General features: G+C 36.9%; 2 protein-coding genes across 2 annotated transcripts; one reads left to right on the top strand and one right to left on the bottom strand.

Annotated features, from left to right (window-relative positions):
* Positions 1-8121: 8121 nt before the first annotated feature.
* Positions 8122-10792, bottom strand: LOC137745686 (pentatricopeptide repeat-containing protein At2g38420, mitochondrial). The gene has a single exon (XM_068485687.1). It carries the CDS (start codon positions 10742-10744, stop codon positions 9044-9046), a length of 1701 nt encoding a protein of 566 aa, XP_068341788.1. The 5' UTR covers positions 10745-10792; the 3' UTR covers positions 8122-9043.
* A 1418-nt stretch (positions 10793-12210) lies between these two features.
* LOC137746080 (protein LURP-one-related 10-like) lies at positions 12211-13722 on the top strand. Its single transcript, XM_068486140.1, has 3 exons — positions 12211-12622; positions 13117-13344; positions 13493-13722. The coding sequence occupies exons 1-3, from the start codon at positions 12266-12268 to the stop codon at positions 13625-13627; spliced, it is 720 nt and encodes a 239-aa protein (XP_068342241.1). The 5' UTR covers positions 12211-12265; the 3' UTR covers positions 13628-13722.
* The last annotated feature ends 3728 nt before the right edge of the window (positions 13723-17450 follow it).

The raw sequence follows: 17450 nt of genomic DNA, 5'->3' as shown, positions 1-17450 counted from the left end.
TTATGTACTATTTTTCTCTGCCTAAAAAATTGAAATAAATATGATGTTTTCACTATTGCTTCTTCTTCCAAGTTTTTTCCACAGAATATAAAAAAAGAAATAAATATTTGTTTCCCTTTTTCTACTTTGTTCTTTCGCAGCAAAACAAGCATCATTTTGTTGGTACTGCTTATTTAGTGAAGCAACGGTTTCATATTGTGAACAGTCTTTGTGTGTTTATCACCTTATTCTTTACGGTTCTAGCTTCCTAAATGAAGTTTGACATGTATGGAATTTGACAATTTATAACCATAAACCTCATTTTGCCCATGGACACCTATTTTGTTCCTTATTGTTGATAGGGTTGTAAATAAATTTGCACATGTATGAATACTATTGTATACTGTATATACATATATATAATTTTTTTAGAATTTCTACATGTCTTATACAATTTTCAATCTCGCAGCAACGTGCGGGCACCTTTGCTAGTTGCAACTAAAACAAAACACTTAAAAAAAAAAAAAAAAAAAAAAAAAAAACTGCTGAATTTGAACTTCGTTGATCTGCAACAAGCATACACCTTAACACTCCCTTCTAAGCTTGTTGCTAATTTCACTCCCAATAAAACCTCTCAGATAACAAAAACGATCATTTGGAAAAATTTTGGTAAAGATGTCAGCCAATTGGTCTTCCGAGAGCAGTTCCATCGTGGGAAAGGCACCCCCAGGCAATACACTATGCTATCCATTCAGTGAACAGTAACTGCCCTTAATGAACAGTAACCGTATTTTGCATCTCCATCGTTGCACTTCAATAGCCCTGGCAATAGGCAATAAAATATTAGTATTTTTTTATATTTATAATTAATATTATATTATTTAATTTGTATAAATTAATATTATATTATTAATTTATCTTTTCCAATCTCTTCCCGAAACTTCTACCATTTTTGTTTTCTTCTTCCTTCCCACTCTCTCACTCCCTTCTTCTTCGTTGTTTTCCCTTTTTGCTACGGCTGACCGTCTCCCTCCTCGCTCTCTTTTTCTCCCCCATTTCTCCCTGTTTTCTTCCTCAAAGGAGGAAGCTGCGGATTTTGCACCTGATTTGGATCAAAAGACCAGCAGGTATTTCTTATTCCTCAAAGCAGAGAGAGCGGCACCGAAGCCACCCGCCTTCTGCCATGTCTAAACCCACTGACGTGTCCTTTTTCCTCCTCTTCCTGGTCCTTTGCGGCCAGGCCCACGGAGGCCGCTTGCTCCTTTTTGACTTCAACCAATCAACGTCATCCGATCTGATCTCTGATGGAGTCCACCACCACCACCGGTCCCACACCTTCGTGCCCTACCTCACTCTTAAGAACGCCTTCTCGGCGAAGGACTCCACCTGCGAGCAGACCTACGGGTTCCGTTGTTGAATTATAAGTAATGAGCTGATTAATATTAGTGAATAACCTTGTGTTTAATTGTGTATCCACTTGTGTTTAGAATTACCAAGTGTAGGTCTAAATATGTAAGGCCTTGATTGCCATGTGTAATGATCCTAGCTACTTGCTAGATGAGTGGCTGTGATCAGTTTCTAGATGTATTGGTATAGCTCAGCTTTGTTAACTATATTATTCCTCCTTACACGTTTTGTGCAAGGTATGAGTAGCATTAAATGAAAAGAATTATTGTTCTGTGATTTCTGCAGAAAGAGTGTGCAACCATTTTTCATTCTCCTTATCTTTTAGTACATTCATCCCTTTCTTTTCTTTCGAATTATCAGAATCAAACACTAACACCTGCCCTGCACCACCACCGTGATCGGCAACCTCTTCCTGATTCCTATGTTCTCCCTCGAGGGTTCCGGTGACCCATGTTTTAAATCGTGGCTGACGTCACCATGACGTCAGCTTTGCGTTAGGTCGCCTTCAGGCTCTCGGGCTGGCAACACATGCCGGGCCTGTCCCTCGAGCCTGCTCAGGCTCCCTTGCCAGAACACGTTGGACCATCTCCCTCGAGCTATCTAGCCCTGTTCCAAAGCCAGTCCACGGGGCAATAGCCCCTTGTGGAAGTGCTCTGATTTGCAATAGATTAGCTAAATTATGTCCTTTTGCAGTGCATTACTGATGTAGTGATACATGCGGTTGATATGCTTTGATCTTTAGTAAAAAATTCTATTTCTTGTAATAGCAACTGCAGAGGTGTTATCACAATAAAGTTGAATGACATCAATTTGCATTTCTTCAAATCTTCAAGCACAAATCTAAGCCAAACTGCTTAAGTTGTAGCCTCTGAAGCACTAACATACTCAACTTCAGCAGTTGATAATGCAACAATGTTGCTTCACAAATGCCCATAAAAAATGAACTACCAAATGAAAAAGCATATCCAAAAGTGTTTTTCATATCACTTTCCTCACCACCCCAATCATTGTCATATAGCCAACTAAAACTGCAGCATTCTTTTCACATATCCAATTCCAAAATCAAGAGTCTAGTGGATAAACCTGAGTACTCTCTTTCCAGTTCCAAGGTGCTTCGTGGTTGGATTGTGCATGAATTTGGATAATAGACTAGCAACAAACACAATGCTAGGCCTTGATGCTGTCAAATATAATACGATTTTCACAATTTTTCTAGACATAGCTTCATCTGCGTGCTCACTACCATTATCCTTCTTTAGCTTGTCATTCATTGCAAGAGAAATGCTCACAGGCTTACAATATTTCAAGCTAAACTTTTCCAGTAAAGTTAGAACAGATAAAATACCTTTCTTAGATTGCAGAATTTCCGTTCCCAAAAAGTGATATAATAGTCCAAGGTCTGTCATTCATACTTTCTCATCATGTCAGCCTTAATTCATTGATCAATGTTATTCTATTACCAGTGTACAAGACCATGAACATAAATAGAGACAATGAACGATTCTCCCTTTTCTGGTCTTGATATACAATGTGGCTTCACTGGGAATTCTTTGAAAACCATATTCAAGCATATAATAGTTGATTTCCTTGTACCAAGCTTTTGAGCTTTTTTCAGTCCATATGGAGCTTTTCTGAGCTTATATACTTTATCTTCAGAACCTGGAACACTACAACCCTCAAGTTGATCCACATATACTTCATCATTCAATACTTCATTTAAGAAAGCTGACTTCACATCAATTTGATGTAGTTTCAACTTTTCTGATCAGCAAGTGTAATGAAATTTTTTATGGTGTCCAATCTTGCAACTAGAACAAATGTTTCATTGTAGTCTACTCTAGGCTTCTAAGAGTACCCCTTAGTAACCAATCTTGCCTTGTGATTTTGTATGGTGTCATCTAGGTTCAATTTAGTCTTGAAACCCCATTTGACACCAATAAATTTGTTTATCTGTTGGTCTGTCAACCAACTCCATGTTTGATTCTTCACAATCATCTCAATTTCTACATCCATAGCTTTCTTCCAAGCATGATCAGAAGTAGCCTTTTCATATTTCTTAGGTTCAATTATGCTAAGATTGCGTCTAGCATACACATTACTAGTGGTTCTAATTTCACAGAAGTAATGCTTGCAATACTTAATTCTCCAATCTCTGTCACAGAATTCTCCAATCTCTGTCACGTAATTCTCCAATCTCCAATCTCTGTCACAGAATCTTGAAACATTCCCTTTTGAGAATTGCTCCCATCTAAGTGTGGTAATTCTGCAGTCACATTCACCTCAACATTTTTAGGTTCACTAAAATTCTCATTTAACTGCAAGTTCATTAGAATTGACTTTGTTACTTCATTTTTAGCTGTGTAATTCCAATTTTCATTTTCATCAAGCAACACACATCTAGAAAGTATAATCTTCTTTGTGTCAAGAATAACACTTTATAGTGTTTTTTTTCCCTTTCCATAACCAACAAAGATCCTCTTGATTGAAGCTTTATCCAACTTGTGTTTCAATTGTTCATGAATGTGACTGTAACATACACATCCAAAAAAGATAGTAAGACAACTTCTTCTCATGTAACATACTCTTTGTCATCTCAATTACTCCCTTTGTAGGACATTTTATGAGCAAATAGACAGTTGTGTTGACAACTTTACCCCTAAAGATAGCAAGACAACTTCTTCTCATGTAACGTACTCTTTGTCATCTCAACAATAGTTCTGCTATTCATTTTTGCTACTCTATTCTAGTATGGAGAGTAGACAATAGTCAATTGCCTTTCAAGACCTATGTCTTCACTCTTCACAGGATTTTAGAAATTCAATTGAAGTGTACTATCTTCTTGTATCACTTCTCAGTTTCTTGTTTGAATAACCATACTGCAATTCTATAACTTTTAACCTCTTGAACATTCCAAACACTTCTGACTTGCAGGTCAAGATATGAATTCAACACATTTCAGTATATGAATGTGAGAAAATATTTATTGCCTCCCATTGTAGTTACCTGCAGGTCCACACCCATCAGAAGGTATCAATTCCAAAGGTTGTAAAGCTGTCCATACTTGTTCTCTACTAAAAGTCTCTCTGTGTTGTTTTCTTGCAACACATCATGCACTTATTCCACCACTTACTTTCAGTTTTAGTAACCCGTACACCATTTCATTCTCTTCCAAGTAATTGCATACTTGGAAAATTCAAATGTCCCATTCTCCTATGCCAATCTCATGCATTCTCTTATATCACAACTTTTCTAGCCACTGGATTCGTGTCTTCCATGAGTAAAGGAAATCATGTATTTCATGTCATGTGTACTGTGGCCACATGATATTCAGGTTGCCTATCTTAGAAGATTGCCACCATACCATTTCCAAACAAGAAGAATTATCCATGTTGGATCATTTGACACCCAACATATTCATCTAAACCATAAATCAACATCATCTCTAATATATCTTGTTCCATTTTGGTCTTAATCACTAGAGTACCTTTCCATGTGGCTTGAACATTCTGTCCATTTTCCATTTTAATCTTGTAGTTAGTCATGTCCTCATATTTATAAGCGGTGACTCGTGCGAGGTCATGTGGTTACTACAACCACTATCAATAAACCACACATGCTCATCTTTGACCATAATTGTTGAATTACATGCAAAGAACAATGAAGTTTCCTCCTCAACTTGGTTAGCATAGTGAACCTATTGAACCACCTTACTTCTGCAATCCTTGGCAATGTGACCAAATTTGTCAGACTAATGGCACTTTGGTTTCCCCTTGAACCAGCATTCATCATAATGTAGTTTCCACAAGTTTTTCAACTTTTTTTTGCATTCTCCTTATTGCCATTATATTTCACAACTGCTCCAAATTTCTCCCTTAAACCAACATTCATCATAGTGTAGTTTCCACAAGTTTTACAACCCTTTTTTGCATTCTCCTCATTGCCATTATATTTCTCAACTGCTCCAAATTTCTCTCTTGGTTTCACAAACTCTTTGTTCTCCTTATTCTTCCAAAACTTCTTATTCTTTGCATTACTAGCCTGTGAGCTATTTCTAGGCTGCATACTAAGGCTACCAAATGCTTTATCAGTTACATCTTCATCCTCAACATGTCTAGTTTGCCATTGTTCAAATGCCTCGAGCATAGCAACCACCTCAGTGGGATCAATCTTGCTCAAATTCTTAGTTCTTTCAATCACAAACATAATATTTTCAAATGTAGGAGTAAGACTAACCAACAACTTTTCAACAATTCTCTTATTTGACAGTTCATCTCTTCATTTGATTAATTAAACCAAATAGCCCAGTCAAATAAGCAGATAATGATTCATCATTCTTCATACGAGCATATTTAAAGTCTCGTCAAATACCTTGAAGTTTCATAGCTCAGCCATGTGAGCCACCTTTGTACTCCTGTTTCAAAATATCCCAAACTGCCATGGTCATCTTTTGGTTTGCAATTCGTGGAAAGATCTCATCAGAGACTGCAATTTGTATCACCCCAAAGTCTAGCATCAGAAGCAATCAGATCATGAGCAATGATTTGTAACCTTTCAGTGAGTTCTTCAACTGAAACTGAAGGAAGTTCATGTACCTCTTCAACGAACTTCCAGAGGTTATGCGACTTGAAGATTGTCTTCATTTTGATACACTAGAATTCGTAGTTCACTTCGGTGAACATTGGAGCTTGAAGATTAACTCCAGATACAACCACACAGTTACGAGTTGTCTAAGTTCTTCATTGAAAACCTAGAAAACCAGTCACAATCCTAGGCGGCTGGATTTTCGCCTCTGTTTTGTGGGGGTGGGCGTAGGGCGGCGTCGAGGCGCGCCTAGGCGGCTGAGGTGTCCCCAGGCGTTCAACTTGGGCCTTTTCTTCCCTACAAAATTTATGTCTGTTTCTAAAATGCAGGAGACTGTTCTAGTTTAAATGAAGAAGAAAGAGAGAGTCTCTCTCCAATAATTGCTCCACTAAGCCTTTATTTTCTTTTAAGTTCCCTATAATTTCCCCACTCAGACTTTATTTCATTTAATTTCCCTATAATTTCTCCACTCAACCTTTCTTTCTTTTTGAATTTCCCTGTAATTGTGACATTCAACCTTTATTTTCCTTGAAATTCCCTATAATTTTGGCCACTCACCCTTATTTCTCTTTAAGTTCTCTATAATTGCTTACAACAAAATAAATAATTACAACATTTTATGACTTCATGACATAGTTTCCAAGTACAATTAGACTTAGTAATGAAGAAGATGATATTATCTTTGATTTAGTTATAATTATATTTGTTTTACAAAGTATTATATATTAAAATTTTAGGTACCGTGAGGCTTTGCCTCACGCTTGGGCGGGACTATTCATGGGACGCCTCACCTATGCTTTCGGCTTTTAATACATTCATTCATACTAAACCAAGCTCTGAGGCCATGTTAGTGCTTGTTAACAGAATTGGATTGTATTTTCCTGAATTTTATTTAGTTTCTTGTTTAAGTTATCTGAGCTTTAGGAAGAAGAAAGGTGGAGTTCATAGCTCCATTCCACTCGCACGTTCAACATTACACATTGGACCCAAAAACGAAGGATAAAATCAACATGACCATTGGAGATTCACAACAGACTCACGTGGTCTCTAAACCGCTATTATGACAGCTGATCAAACACAAGTCCTTAAGATGTTTTAATCCCAGCCGTGCATTACAACTAGAGCAAAACACTTGAAACATAAATGAAAATGAGGAACAAAAAACAAACTGCAAAATTTGAACTTTATTGATCGGCAACAAGTTTACATCTCAATGCTTCGTCGTAACCACGACACAACGAGACGCTTTACCAAACTTGTACTACCCTACTGCATGGTTTTGTGGGAAGAATAGTAATGGGTGAATGTTACCTCCTTGACCTTGAATTGGAAACTTGGTACCATCACCAAGGAAACCCCACCACCACATCTGTCTCCACTCCTCCTCATCATCCACGTCTGACTGACAACAATTTGCAACTCAAATACATCCATAGCTTCTTGATATGTTTCTATTCAACTTTTTATACGCGTAATTAAATTCTCTTTAGAGGTTAAACAGCTCATTAAATTCAAATTAATTTAGATAACGTGAGTGTGACAGCAGATTATTTAGTTCTTCCTGCATAGAAGAAGCCCTTTTCACACCGGCAATCTTTTGGAAAGGCGACAAACAGCCATCTTTGGATGCCTCAATGATTTCACCGGACAAAGGTTAAAAGCCAGCAAATTTGTTTCTTTTTTACTTTTATTTGTTGGTTTTTATTTTTAAGGAAATGAGAGTGAGCTTTGGTGCAATGGAAATGTTTTTTTTTATGACCAAAAGGTTACGAGCTTGAGTCATGAAAATAACCTCTTTATAAAATAACAGTAAGCCTGCATATGACAGACATTCTTTCCCCCAACTCTCGCACAATGAGAAATCTTATTGACTTGAAGTCGTCTTTTTTAACGTTCTAAGTGAATGACTGCTATTTTTCCCACATAAAACAAGATAAGATTGAAGTGAGCAAATGAACAGAGCGCTTTTGTCCTTTTTCCCCCAAAAGTTTATGTACTTCAAATATCACATTATTGAATTAAAGGGAAGTCCGTGACTAGGTTTTGGTTCCACATGAGTGATACTGTGGCTTAATTTTGGCCCAAAAAATCTCAACAATCGAAAAGCTTAAATTGAGTGATCAGATCATCAGAGGACCGTTGATAATGGTCAGGTATATGTTGGTATCGAACGTCTATAGTTCCTCAAGAAAAATTTCACTGAATGGTTTGGTTTAAGAACAAACCAAGAACAAGAGTAACACCACCATAGGCTAGCAAGTAAAACAGAAGAATCTAGGTTGGTATGAATGTACATACAGTTTTACGCCAACATTTTGGGACAAAGAGACAAAAGGCCGGCACTAGGACAGCACAAAGAGTCAGGCTCAATTGCCCATCTTCAGCAAAATGTTAGAAGTAAAGGAATCTGATGCACATGGATGCATGCAGCTAACTTATGCTTCAGCTTTGCACTGTGCAGGTGAAGTCAATCAACTGTCGCTGTGGATTCCATACGGCACAAACAACTAATGGTACATGTATGACAAAGAGATGCACAGTTTACTGGTTATCTGTTGGTGCTATAACTGGCTCCACCAAACCAGTCCAAGTAGTTCTAAACCGGGTTCGGAGCAGTGCTTCCCTAGCCTTTGGTCTTGACGCAACGTTCTTGTCAACCATTTTCTTGAGCAATTCCATTGCTTTACAAACCAAACCCCTTTGGCACAACCAGTAAATTACCTCACTGAATGAGGAACAAAAACGAACGAGAACCTTGTATAACATTTCTTCCATAAAGACACAAGCTTCATCAACGTCTCCTTTGCCAGACGAACCATCCAACAGAATCCTGTGAGTCTGCAAGTTAACTCTGAGACCCTTTTAACGTCATCTCGCTTGTTGCTCTAGTAAGCTCCCCGTTTTTCCATAATGCCTTTAACAAGATGTTGTAAGTAATCGAATAAGGCTTGCACCCCAACTCTTATACACGAAATCATGTTTAATCCTGCCTCCATATTGTTCTGCTTGCACAAACCATTTGAATACGCATGGTAAGTATAAACATCAGATGCACTGTTAACTGGTGATCCATCACCTATGGAAGTGATACCATTGGCTCCACCAAACCCGTCCAAGTAGTCTCTTCTAAGCTGGGTTCAGATCCTGAGCTAAGGAGCAGTGCTTCCCAAGCCTTTGCTCCAGGCGCAACGTTCTTGTCAACCATTTTCTTCAGCAATTCCATTGCTTTACAAACCAAACCCCTTTGGCACAACCCATAGATCACCTCATCGAAAGAGGAACAAAAACGAACAAGAACCTTATCTAACATTTCTTCCATAAAAACACAAGCTTCCTCAATGTTTCCTTTGCCAAACAGACCATCCAGCATAATCCTATGCGTCTGCAAGTTTACCCCAACACCGTTTAAAGTCATCTCACGCATAAGCTCTCTCACCCTCCTAAGCTCCCCATTGTTACACAGGGCCTTCAGCAAGATGTTGTAAGTAATCAAATTAGGCTTGCAACCCAACTCGTCCATAGAAGAAATCATCATCAATCCCGATTCAACTTTATTCTGCTTACACAAACCATTTATATATACATTGTAAGTATATACATCAGGAACCAAACCCAACACAAGCAACTCATCAAAAACCTGATCCGCCTTCTTGAAATCCCCTTCCGTGATGACACCATGTAAGACCATGGTATAACAAATAACGTCAGGCTTAATTCCTTCCCCTTTCATCTTAATCAACACATTTAAGGCATGCAAACCCCGCCCCTGCTTCACCATAAACCTAATCACATTGGAATAGTCCATCATCCCAGGACAAAACCCAAGCTTCTGCATTTCTCCCAAAAACCCCATAACATCAACACCCTCCGAATCCTTCTGCTCACACATTGATGACAATATCAAAGAGCAAATCTTCACATTCAAACCATACCCATTATTCATCATACAATTCATAATGTCAATAGCATATCCAACCTTCCCAATTCCACACAGTGCATTGATTAAAAACCGAAAGCTCGATTCTTCGAGCCGGATGCCCATTACATGGCTCCTGAGCAAAATCTCAGGCACCAATTTAAGACCTTCACAGGACCCACAAAGCACATACAGCAATGCATTGAGAGAGTGAGCAGAAGGGACACACCTGAACCTGGGAATCCTGTAAAACAGATCAATGGCGTCCTGGGTTCTGTTCCAACGGCCATAAAAACCAATCAGATGGGCAAAACTATGCTCCGGGGTGTCGAACTTTTCGACTGTTTCGAGCCGGCGGAGAACCGGAGCGATGTGGTCGAATTGGGCGGTTTTGGTGAGAGTTTTGAGGACAAAGTGGTAGGCTTCCGGAGTTGGGTCGACGTTGTAGGTGTTGAAGGAGTAAACGAGCGTCGGAAGAAGGAGGTGCGGCTGGTTTTCCGGCGGCGGCGATGATTTCTTGAGGCTCTGGAAGGCTTGGTTTTGGTTGAAGATTTGGTGCCACCTGGTGTTGTAGGGCGACACTGGCCATTTCCTGTGCTTTCTCAGGAAGAATTTGCTGCTGGGTTTTAGTGCAGAGGCTCTCACCATTCTTGATTCGATTTCGAGTTCCAATTGTTTGCGGTCATCTGTTTGTTTCAGGTTGGAAATACTCGTCTGTATTCTTTGGTTTCTGCAACTTCTTGCAACTCTGCTGTGCAGTTGGAAAGCGAATGACCAAGACAATAAAAACGACATGTAGTATTTTGGGCATGTTAACGGGCTGGAAACGGCCCATATGTTTTTTTTTGGGTCATAAGTCATTACCTTGTTTGTGTTTTATTAGGCCTATTACGTCAAACAACTTTGGTCAGAAAAGTAACCAAACGGGTCGGTTTGTTTGGTTTGGTTTGGTTCGATTTATGATTTTACGGTTTTTTTTTTTTCATGCATAATTTCAATGCAACTGAGCTCTTTTAACGACCAATCAACCGTGAGTGCCGACCAATTTACGGTTTTGAGGAAGGTTAGTGTCGATCAACCAACTGTGTCCGAGGTGATGTGTTAGATCAACTAATTATTACAATTTCGTAACTATCATGTGTTGAAGAAACTCTCTTTTGATGACCTTTCGATTAAAAACAAAAATTACTATTTTCAAAAATATTAAGAAGATTCTCTAAAATGTGAAATTTTCTATTAGTTCTTTATCACTTTATGTTTTTGACACAGTGTATTATAATGATGGTACGAAAATTAACGTTATGTTGTAAGATGATCGAAAATACATGAAAAATCTCCTTTTGAGAAAGTCCTCTTCGCATTTCTCTTTCAGTTTCAGATATCGAATTTCTACACGCTTGTTGGCTATTAATATTTTAAGATACGATGCATGTTGCATACCACGGCATACCATGACTTGGTCTAATGATAACATGCGCACCGCGTGTTGAATAGAACCACTTTTATTCTATTGACTTTTTCATGTTTATTATATTATATATTATATATTATATTATATAATGAGGAAGCTTCTAGCTTCAAACTTTCAACTTTGATATCCTGATGTTCATTTAACTTGTAATATGCTCTGGATTTTGACTTTATACACGAGGACGGAAGCAAAACATTGGATTTCCCATCCTCTAAAATGCTTGCTTAAATTTGAACAAAAAAAATTACGCGTATAAGTTATATGTTTTATTTCCATGTATCAATTTATGTTTATATATATAATACATGAGCACTCATGCTTGCATTAATTAGTTAGTAATTTAATATGATATTAATTATTTATTTCAGCTTCTTTTGAAAGTAAGCTCATGATCCAAACAATTTATTTTTTAGGTCATGATTAATAGATAATATCTGCAAATGTTCATTTAAATGGAAAATTATTTAACCTTTTAATATTTTTATTGAATAAACGATATTATCTACACTAAGGGAATGCGAGAATATACTAAGCCTCACTACTAGTAATAATGTGGTTTAAATCCGTCTTTAACGAGAATCGAACCTAAGATGTCTCACCTACAAGTAGAGATGAATATCACTAGATTATAGTACTAAGTGACTTTAATATTTTAATTATTATTGTGAACATTTTATGGTTTGTCGACAACGTTATATTTGTGTATATATGTATATGATTACAGTTAGCTAATTAAACATCTTCAATTTTAATAAAATTTTACAATATATATATATATATATTTTTAATTGACAACGGTCAATATAGGTGACCTATATTTATATGTACACACCCACAGATAACCAAGTTCGTGTTTCCAAAAAAAAAAAAGAAAAAAGTGTTCATCAACATCTAACATTTCTCTGATCATCATGAAACAAGCAGAACCTAGCGCGCCACCGTTAGCATACGCCAATCCGGCGCCAACAGCGTATGCCAATCCGGGGCCAACGTCGTCTGCGAATCCGGCGCCAATAGCGTATGCAAATCCGGCGCCAATAGCGTATGCTAATCCCGCCGTTGCGATCATCAGCCCTCATTTCTGCAGTCCTCACCCTGTGGATATTGCAATTGTCAGAAAAGTTCTTACCATAACAGATGGAAACTTTGTAGTCACAGATATCAATGATAAGATCATCTTTAAAGTGAAGGGAGTTCGATGGAGCCGTCATGATCGTCGAGTCTTGCTCGATACTGCCGGATATCCTATTGTCACCCTAAGAAAGAAGGTACTAAGAATATCTTGATTAATATACATATAAAACAGATCATGCATATCAGTTAATGTTGTAGCTCTTGCTAGCCTTGTACTCGCTTCAATCCCTTGTTTGCAAACGTTGAATTTTATCAGGTAATGTTGATATATCGTCAATCTGAATCACATATTCTAACAAAAATAGAATTAAATTTATAGATAACTTTGTTAGATAAGAATTAACTTAAATCTGTACGAAAGATTGGTTGAACAAATCATCAATTGGGGAAATGAGAAAAATCATATATAGATCACATATCGATAATATACTAACGAGATATCGACAAAAACCCACAAAGCAATCATTTCAACAATGAAGAACTGTATTTTCATCATTTTATCCAATTTTCCAATATAATCTAATTGATTTACTTCCCATATAGTCTAGGAAGAGAACATTTTTACAAGTATACTTCTGTTGTAAATTTGTAATTAAATAACTTATTTGTACATTTTATAAATGTCTAGTTGATGAGTGCACATGAAAGATGGCAAGTTTTCCGGGGGGATAGCAAAGACTCAAGGGATCTGATTTTTAGTGCCAAGAGATCTTCACTGCTGCAATTTAATACCAAACTAGATGTTTTCTTAGCACAAAACACAGCAGAGAATGCACCGGACTTCAGAGTCAAGGGAAGTTGGTTTGAACGATCTTGTACCATATATGCTGGGAACTCCTCCACAATCATTGCCCAAGTAAGATTTCATTGATTTTATTCAGCTGATATATCATTAATTAACACAATTAAACAATCTTACGCCTTAGCTTGTTTCTTTAATTACTTAATATTAATTTCTCCACAAGTACTGACTGGGATATGATACCCTTTGGGGAAAATTGCAGATGCATAAGAAGCGAACAGTTGCAAGCATGTTGATTGGCAAGGACAATTTCATGGTGACAGTGTATCCCGGGATTGACTACGCTTTCATTGTCGCGCTTATTGTGATTCTTGATGAGATTAATAGTGATGATTAAAATTAATATAATGGATAGATCAGTTGATTAATTTAGATCTACTTTATACTTTAACTGAGGAAGCAATGCATGTTAGTCCCTTTGCCTTTGTGCTTTGTTTGGGCTCTTGCCCTTGCTCGGTTTTGCCTCCTGGTTACATTTTTCGAATTTCGATGTTGAACAATTTGATTTTTTGGTCTTTGTTTATACAATGATATTTAAACGAGGTTGGAAAATTCTTTGTCACTTTGCATTTTTGGTTTGGGAAAGTGATTTTCAAACACTTTTTTTAGCTTGTTACACACTCTTGTTTAATTCTGATCGTTGGTTTCGTTTGATTTATTTAATCCGATGAATTTAACTAAAAAAAGATGAATGAGAAGCTAAACAAGGTGTATGAAAATCACTTTCCTTTTGATTGATGTAAATATGTTGCTGCACTTTGGACACTCCTTTATTTACAATAGATGAGTCAATCGAAAAATTTATTTACAAGAATAAAAATTAATAGTAGTTAAGCTCAGGAATCCTTTTGTAATATTTTCATTTTTATTATTTAGTTCTCATTTTTGTACTTGAAATATAGATAAAATATTGAAAATGAGGGATGAAGAAAAATGTTGAAACTTTGAAAGGGATGGCAAGAAATAAAGAACAAGGAATGAAAACAAAATTTTGAAAGTGAAAGCTAACTCAAAATAATTTTTTATTTTTGGTTTTGATTTCATGTTTTGTGCCTCACATTTCTTCTACTTCTCACTTACTATCATTCATGCACTCTTCTATTTCCCTCATTTTTTGTGCCATGTGCGTATTGACCAAAAAGAGTCCCTATCTCGAATGCAAAAATAAATAATAAATAACCAAAACGAAATCGTTACAGATCTAGACACGTATATATCTCAAGGGCGGATTGCAAGGTTGACACGTATATATCTCAAGGATGGATTGCGAGGTTTTCTTCAAGCTAAAATCTGGATGTCTCGCGTTTAAAAGCTGATGTTGGTGTGAAAGTCATACTTGTGGTCAGTGGAGGCTAAAATGCCTCTGTGAGTCTTCTCGGCTCTTAAGGAGATAGATAACTGTAACTTGCCACCAGTTGTCCTCCTTTTAGGAAAAAAAAAAAAAAAAAAAAATCACCAAGCCACAAACCTTATAAGCAAGATCTAGGGTAATGTCTTCAGTGTTAACATGTGTAGCACGTGAGGTACAATTGATATAGATTAAGAGTAGTGCTATTCACACATGCATTTTTACTTTTTACATACATATTTTATTTTTTTGCCGTCGGATCAAATGAATTGAAAAAGATCAATGATAAAAAAATTAACAAAGGTGTATGAGAGGTAAAAATGGGTGTGTGTATAGCACTATCTGTTAATTAATCAACTAACCAATTACAGAATGGTGATTATATACAAAGTTGTATTATATATACAGATATGTATGTAAGTATGTACGTATGTATATAATGTATGTGCATGTATGTACGCATGTATGTATATGCATGTGTACATGTAGTTGTGGGAAAAAAGATACAAGTATTGTGTACTTGCACAAAAGTCACTTGTAATTTCAAACATGAAGGTGGGCTTGGTTTTTGTGATTTAGCTTCTTTGAACTTGACGGCTTTGTTTAGTTTTGGATGGGATACTTTACAATACTCTTCTCTGTGGGGTTCTTTGGCTCATCAACAATTTCCTCCTTCGCCTTACAAAAACCAAAATATCTATTTACAGTCTTCTATGTGGCATGGTCTTAAGCATGCTTTGCCTATTCAATGATAATAGTCATTGGATTATTGGTGATAGGAAGTCAGTTTCCTTTTAGTTCGACAAATGGTTGGATGAAACTATTACTAGCCCTTGTTTATGTTCGGTCATTTCACCTAAGCTTCTTTCTCAGGTTTTAGATGTTATTGAAGCACAAAGTTGGTATTTGCCAGATTATTTTACAAATTCATTCCCTTCTGTGGTGCAACAAATTTTACGTCTACCTTTGCCCTTAAATGTCTAGGATGACAAATTGATTTTGGAGCCCTCGCCTACTAGGAAGTTTTCCTGTTTATTTATTTATTTATTTTTTTGGTTATTAGCTTATTCGAAGGAAACATAGTGATTGTACTTGGGCTAAGATTATTTGGCAACATTTTATTCCGCCACAACTATCTATTTTGGCTTGGCGGCTTTTTTCATGATAAACTTCCTATCGAGGGTGCGCTTCAATGAAGTGGTATTTCTTTGGCATCCATTTGATGTTTATGTCATAATTTTCTTCAGCTGTTGGATATTTAGGCAGCTATGGAGGTGGTTAGCACGCCAATTTGGTACCTCTTGGCATTTTTCGGATTCTTTGGATGTTTGTTGGGATATATATGTGCGTAAGTCCTTTTCCCAACAAATGCACAATTTCTGGATTTTTGCGGGTCTTTCTACTATTGCGGCTATTTGGAAGACTTGAAATAAGTACATTTTTGAGGGTCTACCAATCTATTTTCATCGTCTCTGCATTTCTATCAATTTTGCCAATTTTCATTGTGGAAAGTTTATTCCTAGTTACTCTCAGGGGTTTGACACTCGAATCATCTCTTCGTTGGGGATCCGACCTATCTCTCGCAAGGCACTTACTATTCTTCTGGTCATTTGGTCTCCCCCTTAGTTCTCTTGGATTAAACTTAATACATATGGTTTATCTAAAGAAAATTCTGATCCTGCTACTTGTGGAAGAGTTTTCAGGAATTGCCATGGTCATTTTCTTGGTGGTTTCTACCAATGGATTGGTCATCACAATTTTTTTTTTTTTTTAGCAAAATTATTTGCAATTATTATTGGTGTAGAGTTTGCATATTAGTTGGGTTGGCATTGTCTTTGTTTGGAAAATGACAGCTCTAGTGTTATTTCTACTCTTCAATCGTTTAATTTTGATCATCCTTGGCCTCTTCGTACGCAATGTTCTACTTGTTTGGAGCGCATTTGGAAAATGACTTTCTATGCATCTCACATATATCGAGAATGAAATTTTGTTGCGAACAATTTTGCTAACATTGGCTTGTCTTCTCCAACTTTAACTTGACATGATTCTCCTTCGCTGGCAGCTCGTGCTGCATTGGTTTCAGACTATGTTGGCTTGCCTGGCTACCGCTTCTTAAATTAATGTGCATCTGGGCATCTAGGTTTGTTTCACTTTTTTTTTTTTCCTAACTTTGTGGTGTTGCTCAACTTGTTTTGTAGGTTTAGACCCTTACGTTTGGTTTTAGAGGGGTTAGGTTTCATGTCTCCCTTTATTTTCTTTGCATCTTTCTTGTTTTCGTATCTAGAAGGGTAAGGTTTATGTCTCCCTTCTTTTTCGTGTATTGTTTTTGTTATCTTTATTTTATGAGGGGTAAGATTTATGTTGTTAAGGAAGATATCTCAAATTGATTAAGTAAATATTGTCAATTGTCAATTAGTTATTTACTTACTTGTTTGGTATTTGGCTTCCCTTGTTTATAGGCTTTAGTGTAGGATCTGGATTGTATTGACTCCATATAAAAGTTGTAACCCTAGTTCGATCAATGACAAGAAAGAAATTCGATCAATGACAAGAAAGAAATTCAGTCCCTTTGTATTACTTTTGATGGTACCAGAGAGTTAATCTGGGAAACACAACAAGACACAAAATGCCACCCAAGTCAACATAGCCATGGGTGACAAACCAGAAACATAAATAATTTCTTCAGGCATAGCCTCACATCTAAAGTAGGAAAATCCAAACCATCCACTCTACATTCACCATTCGGACCAGCATGGTGCAGTATGTACCATAGTCGTTGGTGGAAGACAATTACAGTATATGGGTTCAGTCC

This window comes from Pyrus communis, chromosome 9 (assembly GCF_963583255.1).
Source record: "Pyrus communis chromosome 9, drPyrComm1.1, whole genome shotgun sequence".
Classification (NCBI taxonomy): Eukaryota; Viridiplantae; Streptophyta; class Magnoliopsida; order Rosales; family Rosaceae; genus Pyrus; species Pyrus communis.
This window is presented reverse-complemented; position numbering and strand designations above follow the sequence as displayed.